The sequence below is a fragment of the Rhinoderma darwinii genome, chromosome 11 (genome assembly GCF_050947455.1).
Source record: "Rhinoderma darwinii isolate aRhiDar2 chromosome 11, aRhiDar2.hap1, whole genome shotgun sequence".
Lineage (NCBI taxonomy): Eukaryota > Metazoa > Chordata > Amphibia > Anura > Rhinodermatidae > Rhinoderma > Rhinoderma darwinii.
Genome location: NC_134697.1, coordinates 61,263,124 through 61,276,121, shown reverse-complemented (window position 1 = coordinate 61,276,121; position 12,998 = coordinate 61,263,124). Strand labels below are relative to the sequence as shown.

General features: G+C 44.9%; 1 protein-coding gene across 1 annotated transcript in view; it reads left to right on the top strand.

Moving 5' to 3' along the window:
- The window catches only part of LOC142663903 (neurotrypsin-like), a 59,097-nt gene that overhangs the window by 19,855 nt on the left and 26,244 nt on the right, over positions 1 to 12,998 (top strand). The window contains exons 3-8 of the mRNA XM_075842740.1: positions 7,817 to 8,059; positions 8,354 to 8,492; positions 10,428 to 10,600; positions 10,750 to 10,897; positions 11,254 to 11,432; positions 11,527 to 11,668. Coding sequence (XP_075698855.1) covers positions 7,817 to 8,059; positions 8,354 to 8,492; positions 10,428 to 10,600; positions 10,750 to 10,897; positions 11,254 to 11,432; positions 11,527 to 11,668 — 1,024 coding nt within the window. The remainder of the gene's footprint in view (positions 1 to 7,816; positions 8,060 to 8,353; positions 8,493 to 10,427; positions 10,601 to 10,749; positions 10,898 to 11,253; positions 11,433 to 11,526; positions 11,669 to 12,998) is intronic.

The following is a 12,998-nucleotide window of genomic DNA, read 5'->3' as shown; positions in this document are numbered from 1 at the left end:
GATGTTACTCGCAAAGGTGCTGATCTCCTCCACTGGCCTCCGGAGGCGGTCCAGGCTTTTGAGATCCTTAAGAAGTGCTTTATCTCTGCCCCAGTGCTGATTCAGCCTAACTAAATGGAGCCATTTATCGTGGAGGTTGACGCCTCCGAGGTGGGAGTGGGTGCTGTCTTGTCCCAGGGTACCAGGTCCCTCACCCATCTCCGTCCCTGTGCCTACTTCTCCAGAAAGTTCTCGCCAACTTAGAGTAACTATGACGTGGGCAACCGCAAACTCTTAGCCATTAAATGGGCATTTGAAGAATGGCGCCACTTTTTGGAGGGGGCTAGGCACCAGGTAACTGTCCTTACCAACCATAAGAATCTGGTTTTCCTAGAATCTGCCCGGAGGCTAAACCCGAGACAAGCTCGATGGGCATTGTTTTTTACTAGATTTAACTTTGTGGTCACCTATAGGGCTGGGTCTAAAAATATTAAAGCTGATGCACTGTCGCGTAGTTTCATGGCCAGCCCTCCTTCGGAGGAAGATCCTGCTTGTATTTTGCCCCCAGGTATAATCATATCCTCTGTTGATTCTGACTTAGTCTCCGAAATTGCGGCTGATTAAGGTTCAGCTCCCGGGAACCTTCCGGAGAACAAGCTGTTTGTTTCCCTGCAATTCAGACTAAGGGTACTCAGGGAAAATCATGACTCTGCACTATCTGGCCACCCAGGCATCCTGGGTACTAAGCACCTCATTGCTAGAAACTATTGCTGGCCTGGGTTGCCTAAAGACGTTAAGGCCTACGTCGCCGCTTGTGAAATTTGTGCTAGGTCCAAGACTCCCAGGTCCCGACCAGTGGGCTTACTATGTTGTTTGCCCATTCCCCAGAGACCTTGGACCCATATCTCCATGGATTTTATCACCGATCTGCCTCCATCTCAAGGCAAGTCGGTGGTGTGGGTTGTAGTAGACCGCTTCAGTAAAATGTGCCACTTTTTGCCCCTCAAGAAACTACCCAATGCCAAGACGTTAGCTACCATGTTTGTCAAACACATCCTGCGTCTCCATGGGGTTCCTGTTAATATTGTTTCTGACAGTGGGGTACAATTTGTTTCATTGTTTTGGAGAGCTTTCTGTAAAAAGTTGGAGATTGATCTGTCCTTCTCCTCGGCCTTCCATCCTGAAACTAATGGCCAAACTGAGAGGACAAATCAGTCTTTAGAACAATATTTAAGGTGTTTTATCTCCAACTGTCAATATGATTGGGTCTCCTTCATTCCCCTCGCCGAATTTTCCCTTAATAACCGGGTCAATAACTCGTGGGGGTCTCCCCCTTTTTCTGTAATTTTGGGTTTAATCCACGGTTCTCCTCCGTTTCACCTGGTGGTTCCAACAATCCTGAGGTAGATGTAGTTCACCGGGAACTGTGCACAGTCTGGGCCCAGGTTCAGAAGAACCTAGAGGCGTCCCAGAGCATACAAAAGACTCAGGCAGATAGAAGACGTTCTGCTAACCCCTTGTTTGTGGTCGGGGATCTGGTGTGGCTATCTTTAAAAAATTTGCGTCTTAAAGTTCCGTCCAAAAAATGTGCTCCCCAGTATATAGGGCCGTACAAGGTCATTGAGGTCCTTAACCCTATCTCCTTCCGGCTGGAGTTACCCCTGTCTTTTCAAATACACGACGTGTTTCATGCCTCCCTCCTGAAACGCTGCTCCCCGTCCTTGGCTACCTCGAGGAAACCTCGGGTCCCTGTTCTCACCCCTGAAGGGGTAGAATTCGAGGTGGCCAAAATTGTGGATAGCAGGATGGTCCAGGGCTCCCTCCAGTACCTGGTCCATTGGAGAGGATAAGGGCCTGAGGAGAGGACTTGCGTACCCGCCCGGGATGTTCACGCTGGGGTATTGCTCAGGAGGTTCCATCTTCGGTTCCCCAATAAGCCAGGTCCATCTAGGAAGGGTCCAGTGGCCCCTCATAAAAGGGGGGGTACTGTAAAGGATTTGCCTGACACAGCTTATGTGTCAACGCCCGTGGTTAATCAGTCTGCATCTGCTCCTAGGTCTGATAGAGTGACTCCATCAGCTACCACTCAGGCTGGTAGGCTGAGGAGTGGGAGAACCTATCACAGCCTGGCCAGACGGAGCTAGCTCCCGCCCTTTGTCTATTTATACCTTCATTTCCTGCTCTTCCTTGCCTGTGATTCTGTCTGGTTTCCTGGCTCTGCTGTTCCTGCTTGTACTACTGACCCCTGCTTCAAATTGACCCTGGCTTTACTACTACTCTCCTGCTCTGCGTTTGGTACCTCGTACACTCCTGGTTTGACTTGGCTCGTTGACTACTCTTGTCCGTGGGCAACTGCCCCATTTCCCGTAGCTTCTGAGTACCCTTGTCTGTTTGTCTCTCGTGCACGTATTGAGCGTACCGACCGTCGCCCAGTTGTACGCCGTCGCCTAGGACGGGTCGTGCAAATAGGCAGGGACTGAGTGGCGTGTAGATTAGGGCTCACCTGTCTGTCTCCTTACCCCGTCATTACAGTACATTTATTTTATTTAACTTAGCTTGGACCATATCTACATTCAGCCAAATCAGTATATTAACTGATATATTATCAGCACTGGCACCAGCTACATCAGCTGCTCTTTCTTCTGTTGTATATACAGAGCTAAATAACACATTTAGTAACTCTGCCTTCTCTTGATCCCCTGTGACCAACTCCCCATTACCACTATCTAGGGGTCCTACGTGTTCAGACCTTGGCTTTTTTGCATTTACATACTTGAAGAATTTTTGGGGATTTGTTTTACTATCATTGGCCACCTGGCTTTCATTTTGTATTTTTGCGGATTTTATTACCTTTTTACAGATTTTATTAAGCTCTTTATAATTTACAAAGGCTACAGCTGTATCCTCAGATTTGTATTTTTTAAATGCCCTTTTTTTTGTCATGTATTGCCTTATTACGGAAGGTGTAAGCCATGTGGGGTTTAATTTGAGTCCTTTATACTTGTTACCTATAAGAAAAAAATTTGCACTATAATTACCCAAAGTAGATTTGAAAAACTCCCATTTATCATTTGTCCCATTATTGAACATTCGTTCTTCCCAGTCTATATCCTGAATTGCAGCCCTCATCCTGGGGAAATTGGCTTTCTTAAAATTAAGTGTATTTGCCCTCGCTACCTGTGTTTGTTTTTTACAGTATATGTAAAATATACAGTAACTATATTGTGATCACTGTTACCGAGCTTTTCACGAACATTGATATTCCCCACAAGCTCTGCATTATTAGAAATGACCAGATCCAACAGAGCTTCACCCCTAGTCGGGTCTTCCACACACTGGCCCATAAAATTCTCCTGCAACAGGTTGAGGAAATTTCCCACCTTTGCAGTTGAAGCCGAACCATGACACCAATTAATATTCTGGTAATTAAAATCTCCCATTATCACTACTGTACCCGCCTGTGCAGCCCGCTCCATCTGTTTATATAGCTGACCTTCCATCTCAGTTATATTGGGGGGTCTATAGATCACACCAACAGTAATTTTTTCAGTGTTTACCTCCCTTTCTAGTTCCACCCACAAGGTTTCAATCTCCTCACAATCTTCACCCACTATTGTCTCTTCCACACTCGCCTTCTTATCACTTCTCACATACAGACATACATCACCGCCTTCATATCACTTCTCACATACAGACATACACCACTGCCTTTCCTATTTGTCTTGTCTTTCCGAAAGCCTTCTTGTAAAACCCTGTAGATTTACAGCACAGCCATGAGAAGAGTCTAGCCATGTTTCAGCAACACCAACTATATCTATATTTTCTTCCAGTATCAAGGCCTTCAGCTCCCCCATTTTGCCTGTTAGACTTCTGGCATTTGTGAACATACACTTTAACTTTTATTTAAATTTTTCACTCTCAGTATCAGAAATGTGATTATTTGACATTAAAATAAAAATGACCAAATAATTTTCATTGCTGTTTTGTAACAAAAGGATCTCCTTATCCTGTTGTCTAGTCCTCTCCCCACAGTCTATTTCTCCCCCCCACCAATATAGTCTGACTCCTCTCTAGCCTGACTACCCCTTTATTTTCTACATTAACCTCCCTCCTCAGCCCTAGTTTAAATACTCCACCACCCCAGCTAGAATTCTCTCCCCCAGCACAGCAGACCCCTTTCCATTTAGGTGCAAATCATCTGCAGAATACAGTTTGTACCCCAATGAAAAGTCATGTGGGTGAGAAAAATGAAAATGCGTCACTCACACGTTTGTATTTCTTCTGAACATCTTGGCAAAGATAAAAAGCAAAACAGGGAGGACAGCAAGTTGTAGGTTACAGCCTGTTTTGCGCTTGAGACAGCGCTTCTTCTGACCCCACATGATATTGCAAGACTTTCTCTTTTCATGCTGAGCACCACCCAAAGTTTGTTTGACCAGGAAACCCTGACTCCATTTGCATCTACATACCGGTCTTTGGAAACAAAGAGTGGTGCCAACTTTCCTCTATTGTGCCCAATGAAATGTCAGCCCAGTGCTCTAGGGACCCAAAGCCTTCTCCTCTACACCAAGACTTAAAGAGGCTCTGTCACCAGATTTTGCAACCCCTATCTGCTATTGCAGCAGATCGGCGCTGCAATGTAGATTACAGTAACGTTTTTATTTTTTAAAAACGAGCATTTTTGGCCAAGTTATGACCATTTTTGTATTTATGCAAATGAGGCTTGCAAAAGTACAACTGGGCGTGTTTACAGTAAAAGTACAACTGGGCGTGTATTATGTGTGTACATCGGGGCGTTTTTACATCTTTTACTAGCTGGGCGTTAGGAATGGGAGTGTATGATGCTGACGAATCAGCATCATCCACTTCTGTTCGTTAACACACAGCTTCTGGCAGTGCAGACACACAGCGTGTTCTCGAGAGATCACGCTGTGACGTCACTCACTTCCTGCCCCAGGTCCTGCATCGTGTCGGCCACATCGGCACCAGAGGCTACAGTTGATTCTGCAGCAGCATCAGCGTTTGCAGGTAAGTAGCTACATCGACTTACCTGCAAACGCCGATGCTGCTGCAGAATCAACTGTAGCCTCTGGTGCCGATGTGTCCTCGCTCGTCCGACACGATGCAGGACCTGGGGCAGGAAGTGAGTGACGACACAGCGTGATCTCTCGAGAACACACTGTGTCTGTGCACTGCCAGAAGCTGGGCGTTCTGAAGAGAAGTGGATGATACTTCTCGTCAGAACGCCCAGCTAGTAAAAGTAGTAAACACGCCCCGATGTACACACATAATACATGCCCAGTTGGACTTTTACTGTAAACACGCCCAGTTGGACTTTAGCAAGCCTCATTTGCATAAATACAAAAATAGTCATAACTTGGCCAAAAATGCTCGTTTTTAAAAAATAAAAACGTTACTCTTATCTACATTGCAGCGCCGATCTGCTGCAATAGCAGATAGGGGTTGCAAAATCTGGTGACAGAGCCTCTTTAAGCCATGCATTTAACTCCCCGAGCTCCCACTGTTTTTCCGCTTGTAATAATTGAAGTCCCCCAGGCAGTACTCCATTAAGCGTTCTAACATGCTGGGAGCATCTGTCAGGCCAAATGCCATTCAGTTAAATTCAAATAACCCAAGGGGGGTGATGAATGCCGTTTTCTCCTTGTCTTCCTTCTTCATGGGCATCTGCCAGCCTATGGAAATTTGTGCTCGAACACTTCTAATTCTAGCCAGAACCCCTGCAATTGGAATAGGCAGACTATTGGCCGCTGTTAACTATATCCAGGGAGCCTCTAAACTCTTTTGACTATGGAACTGTTCTTGAAACAACTGATACATCATGGTAGTAACCTCTGAACCAGTGTAATTTAGGCACGGACCTTTACTCCGCGGCTTGGCCCTCAGCAGCGAGTGACCATTTTAAATGTGGCTAGTCGCGTCTGGGGTAACGCTCCGCCCTGCACTCCCTTGCAAAGTGACACGGCTGGTCACACTGCCAACAGAGTCGCAGCCCCACTTGTGCTGGTCGGGATGGTCGAGGTTGCTTATTTGGTCTGTCGGCGCTGATCCTTAACTGAGCTACCTCTGTCTTCAACTCTTGTATAGCTTGTCGTACATCTTGGGGCGAAGTCTTGGAGTGCTGCTCTGGGTCGTTCTGTCAGGGATCATTACTATGTATATTGTTTGAAAAATATTATCCTCACACATATGTATATACATTTCAGTTCTTTGTGTAATATACTGATATATATAACAAGTTCTTTGTTCATGTTGGACACACCTATGGAAGACACCGCCCCCTGGAATGCAAGAAGAGTGAGTCTGAGAAACTGGTGGGGGCTTGGGCACTCACACATCTCTGGGGAGGAGGCATGTGTCTCTTTCTGTGTTTCTTTGTTCTGAATAAAAGGTTTTCAGGCTTCCTCCTGGCTGAGAGAGGGAAGCTGTGTACCAAACATATTTGGCTGGTTTACTTCTTCCAGGCATGCCTTCAGCTTTCAATTTACAGAGGTGGTTATTCAGTGTGAAATACGGACTTGACAGTTCAGTCATACTTTGGGCAGGTTCCGGGGGACCCGCCCACTGTATGGCAATTCTGGCCTCCCCTGACTCTTCTCGGTGTAACACGAGGGCCTCGTCACTTCACCCATGGTGGTCGCAGGAGCGGCCCACACAAATTCTCGCAAGGGTCTTCTGGGTGTGCGGCTGCCCAATCCAGACATAAATTGGTCACGTACTATCCTGTCTGGCTCTGGCAATACTGCACAACCTGCTGGATCCTTTTTCACCAGGCAACTCCACATGCCTTGTAACCCCACCGCGAATTGTTGGAGTGATTCTTCATTCTTCTGTACACTCGTATAACATTTTTTGCACAGGTCAGCTTCCGAAGTGCTATCTTCGTATAAAGACTCTAATTAGTGGACGATAGTTTCTAACGTTCTGCGTTGATCCGTCGGTAGGACTAGTACTTCTCTTCTGGCATCCCCTTCTAGGGAGTTAAGGGCTAGATCTGCTTGGTGTACTGGAGGTACCTGGAGCAACCGGGCGGCCGTGCGCAGTCTGCCAAGTCTGTTGTAGGGACATTCTTCCCATCACATTTGGGGATGTTCATCAATGCAGCCCCCATAGGGATCACCACCGTGGCTAGTGTAGATGAATCGCTACTGCTGTAAATAGCCATGCCTTTTGATTCGCATCTTGCCGAATACGCCAAATGTAATAGGTGCAAATTTGCTAACGTGATAGAAAAGTCGACACAGGCTTTTGACACAACTGTTTACTGTAGTACAACGGCAAATATTTCCTTCCAATTTGAATCAGATAGGTAAACTGATGTTCCAGAGATTATGTGGTCATGATAACTAAATGCCTTTTTACATGGGTCAATGATCGAGCAAATGAGCACTCTTATGAACGCCCGTTCCAGATCATAATTTACTGTGTTAACAGGGCAACGATTAGCCGACGTGCAAGCAAACGCATTCATCAACTAATTGCTGGCTGTTTGTTGCCATCGCATTATTTTAACATTCGTTTTTCACCATACATTCCGACCATTGCGCCATCTAAATGGAACTAAACAAGTGCCAAACTACATGCTATATCGTTCCAAGCTCTTGCCCAACTATGTTACTATTTCCACATACAGTAATTTTATGGACAAGCCGCTTACATTGAAGTAGTTTGCCTATTAGCCAAGTAGTTATGCAACCCTGACCGTTAAACTTGGAAACACCTTGCTTTTTTTTTTTTCTCCTCATTATTTTCATTATTTAGAATTTTCAGAAATTAATAATAACAAAACTATTTAATGAAACTTTTATGTCCTACGCAGGTTACAACCTCTGCTCTGATGGAGTAGATTATCTGGGTTATTACAATGGTTCAATTTCCGTGACGGAGTCTGGCTCAGACTGTCTGAACTGGGTCGAATTTCCTGACTATATGAAACAATATCCAGGGCGTGGACTTGGTTATCACAACTACTGCAGGAATCCAGATGGAGGGAATACACCGTGGTGTTTTTACCGCCAGCACTCAGGAATGATTAGCTGGGGTCACTGTGACTGCAGCCAGGGTATGCGTATGGCACACGGCTACTAAATGTATGCACTGTAAAAATATAAATCTTGTGGTTTCACAATAGTTTAAGCGCACCTATTTATTAGAGACAGAAATTCAAGTCGGTCATTTTGTTGACTGAAACCAAAGGCTTGATAATTTCGCATATCAATTTAACCTGATCAACATACAAAATACTCATTAAAAAAGCATATCCCATTTTTTTTTTTTAAAAACTTCATGAATGAAAACAAATGAGTCCTCCCTTCCTACCTCATAAAATGTCTCAATCATGTCATACTCCTTACAGGTGCTATTCGCCTGCTGGATGACCATTCTTCCCGCGCTGGTGGAGTGCAGCTCTATTTAAAAGGGGTTTGGGGAACCATATGTACTGACCACTGGACAGATTGGGATGCAAGTGTGGTTTGCAGACAGCTTGGAATCAGGTCAGTTTGAGGGACTGGTATTTTGTGCATGACTGTAATTTGCCAACATAAAACATGCCTATGGGTTGCTCCGTAGGTGCTCCTCACTTCAATTCGACAATAAGGCTGAATGCACACGATGCGTATTACCAGTTTTTGCCAAGGATATTTGCGTTTAGCAAATCCGTAGTGTAATACAGTACCGGCAAAATAAAGGAGATTTCAAGAAATCTCATGAAAATGTTGCGTTTTTTTTTTTTCGTAAATTGACCTGCGGTGCATATTTTAAAATCTAGTTCCAAAGAAAAACACACCAAAACCTGCAGCATAAAAACGCACCGATTTACGCATCAAATTGAAAAAAAAAAAACGCACCGAAAAATGCACTATTAGGTGCGGTTTTTACCTCCAAATTTCCTGTGTTTTCCGGCGGTTTTAATGCATATTTTCTGCAGAAAAATATGCAACATATGCATGCAGCCTAAAAATGATTTTTAGACCATGGTGCAATGAAGTAGAACATGACACATCTAAATAGAGCCAGCTTTCACGCTAAATGTTTATTGATATGGCTAGATCATTCCTTTTACTGAACCAAATATACACTGCTAGGGGATCGAAAGTAATTGCCCTTGTTAGTTCTGTTATTATTGTCAATGCACTGGCAAATTGTTCTGTAGCACTGTTTTAGGATACACCAGTCTACACATTAAAGGGGTTATCTTGGATTGTAAAATTGATGGCCTATCCTTTGGAATAGGCCATCAATATTAAATCGGTGGGGGTTGAACTCTCGGCAAACCCGGTGATCAGCTGTTTTGAAGCTTCCGCGGTGCTTTTGTGGGCGCTGCAGTCTCTTCGTTGTTTACATAGGGTTCAATCTTGTTTGTACTTTCACACGCTGTTACTTTCAGAGCGGCTGTGCAAGGTATTCCACACTGTATCATTCACTTGAATAGGACAACGCTGCAATAACGCACACAGACGATATGAAAGTAATGGCGTGTGAAAGTACAAACCGGTATAAAACCTAGGTAAAAAATAAAGAGACTGCAGCGATCGTACAAGCGGCGGAGGTACCGAGAATCGGACTCCCACCGTTTTAATATTGAGGATAGGCCATCATTTTTAAAACCCAAGATAATTCCTTTAAGTGAGAAAGATGGTAAAAAAAATACATACCACAATCCATGATTGAAAGGGTTCATACTGACCCTTTTGTATTCTTTACGAAACATTTTCCTTCTTTTTCTAGTTATCCAGTCCTTTGGTAAAATATCAATAGATGTTAAAGGGGTTAAAAAAAAAGAGGCCACTGAATTTTCTGAAGAGTCGTGGTACCTTCATTCTGATAATAAGCAAGTGTCCTGGGGTTGGGCCAGGGTTGGGACAGGCCCATCAGAGTACCAGAGATTCTCCAGTGGGCCTAGGTTCTGACACAAGAATGGGCTCCACAGCTCCAGCAGAAGACAACCCCATTTGAAGCTGATTTTGGAACCAATCACTTGACATTAGAGTCTCATCTTGTTGGTTGACTCACAGATAACCTATTAGACCTTATTGATGATATGTCCTGTGTGTGCAAAGATACCAATAAAAATTACCATGCACTTAAAACTGGATGTGCACATATAGATGGAGGGTGGGTCCTCAAAATAATCTCCTTGCACGGGCCCAAGAGCCCCTAGTTTCATGCTGGTTGGACCCCCATAAATCAAAAATTGATGGCCTAGCCTAAGGACATGCCATGAATGCATTAGTTCCAGAAAATCCTGCAAAATATAAAGGAGACATGATAGTATATACATATAGTCAGACAAATTCCTAAAAGGGAAATTTCGGGGAATTTTTTAAAATTTTGGATATAAGATGTTTAGTGTAACTTCTGGTCATCACTGTAGTTGTATCTGTTTTGGTACATGTGGAAGCCATAAATTCTACTAATGATTTTACCAGTGAAATTGGCGCAGCCAAAAACATCCCTGATTATGCTTCATGGACAACCCCTGTACATCTGGAATCTGCCAATTGCCGAGGGGATGAGAAAGCCTTACTACACTGCCGCTACAGCCAGGGCAAAGGTTGCAGCAATAGAGAGATGGCTGCCATTACCTGCTCTCCTCCTGAAGGTAAATTTTTAACATTTGTATATCCTTACCGTAAATTTCCTAGCATAATTCAGACACCTGCCTCTTGACGCTGCACTCCTGAAACCTGTCTCTAAGGTTACTAATCACCACTACTAATAAGATCTTATTTTTCATTCTCTGAAGAGCAGGTTTAAAGCCCCCTCTTCGTCTGGTGGGAGGAAAGGACTGGTTTGAGGGGCGCGTCGAAGTGTTTTTTAAGGGTCAGTGGGGAACAATTTGTGATGATCACTGGGATGACAAAGATGCTGAAGTTATATGCAGACAACTAGGATTTAAGTGAGTACCGTCTACTCTATAATATGTTGCCACATGAATTGTTATACTAGTTGTTGTACATGATCCTCGTAATAACCTCTGAATAGACAGATGTTGTGTTTTGTGTGATGTTTCCTCCAAAACAAAATTTATTTTTTTAGTTGAACTACTCTATAAATAACTATTCACGTGTCGCTGACTCCTGAAGCCCCGCTGATCAGCTGTAATTGTTGGGGTAGGCTACGGCTGGCTACACATTTCCCATGCTGCAGGAGCTCTGGCTCTTCCTTGACAACCATGTGCCATAATAGGTCATATGTACCAGGATTGTCTTTATGAGACTATCCCTTTAAAAGCCATTGGACTTTATATTTCAGTGGAAAGCCTAAAGCCTGGGTATGGGCTCACTACGGACAAGGCAATGGTCCCATATTGCTTGATGAAGTAGAGTGTTTGGGCAATGAGTCTTCGCTAGATTTCTGTCAGAAGAATGATTGGGGACATCACAACTGTGACCATATTGAAGATGCTGGGGTTTCCTGTAATCCTTTTATAGGTAGGTTAGTTTTGGTTTGATAGGATAACTGTGACAAGTTTGCAATAAGTAATTTGTGAGTATTTAAGGTACCTATATTTTATGCCTTCTACAGATGGTGCTGTAAGATTATCTGGTGGTCAAAATGCAGCTGAAGGACGTGTGGAAATATATTACAATAGAGATTGGGGAACTGTATGTGATGATGGTTGGACAGAACGTAATGCCCAGGTGGTTTGCAGACAGTTGGGCTTCAGGTATTGAAAAATTTTGTTTAAATAATTAAAGTGGTCGTATACAGGGACCGGAGCAAGACAAGGGGCAATTATTGGCAAGGACATTATTGTTTCTACTGAAGAAGGCCAACAGGTGTAACCCTGATGCAAAATATGTAACAGGCCCCCTTCAACTATCATAGGCTATGTATAATACTCAGGGGCGTAACTAGGAAAGACTGGGCCCCATAGCAAACTTTTGACTGGGGCCCCCCCTCTGCTGGGTATCACACAACCCCCCCCCCCTTGTAGATAGTGCCTCCCTATAGATTCCACCACATAGCGCCCCCTATAGATAGCACCATACACAGCCCCCTGCAGATAACGCCATACAGCCCCCCTGTAGATAACGCCATACAGACCCCCTCTGTAGATAACGCCATACAGCCCCCCTGTAGATAACGCCATACAGTCCCCCCTGTAGAGAACGCCATACAGCCCCCCCTGTAGATAACGCCATATAGCCCCCCCCCCCCCAAAAAAAAACGTCCTATAGTTTGTCCTACAAAAGACATGCATCCCCTATCCACAGGATAGGGGGTACATGTGTGATCGCTGGCAGTGATAAGGAGAACGGGGGACCGAAAGTCCCCCGAAGTTCTCCATGACTAACCTCGGACTTCCGGCGTCTGCGCAGTTCAATAAAAATGAAAGGAGCGCTGGTCACGCATGCGCACAAGCACGACCGGCGCTCCATTCATTTCTACGGAGCTGCCGACACAGACCCCGGAAGTCCAAGGTTTGTCATGGAGAACTTAGGGGGGACTTTCGGTCCCCCGTTCTCCTCATCGCTGCCAGCGATCACACATGTATCCCCTATCCTGTGGATAGGGGATACATGTCTTTATGTAGGAACAACCCCTTCAGTGGCGTCGCGCTGTAGCAGCCATAGCGGCTGCTAGCGGAGCCTGCGGCCATGGGAGGGGGCCGTGCCGGCGGGTGGCACAGGCCCCCTCATGCTGCAGGCCCTGTAGAAGTCGCTACGGCTGCTATAGCGGTAGTTACGCCACTTCGTATAGGTTTGTACGGCGTAAAACTACAGCTCCCAGCATGGCCGGAACAATGGTAAGGATATGCTGGGAGATGCGGTTTCACAAAAAAAATCCTAGCACCATCATCTCGCTGCAGACCATACAGTGACTACAATACTGATTAGAGGCAGAATAAACATTTACATTAAGTGACTCACCGGTGACGTCTCAGATTCTAGTTCTTTTCTTCTCCCTCCGGTTCAGACATCTATGATGGATTTCTCCCGGCCATGACCCATTTCTGCAGTTTTCCGTTTAGATGTCTTCAGCTTCTCACTATT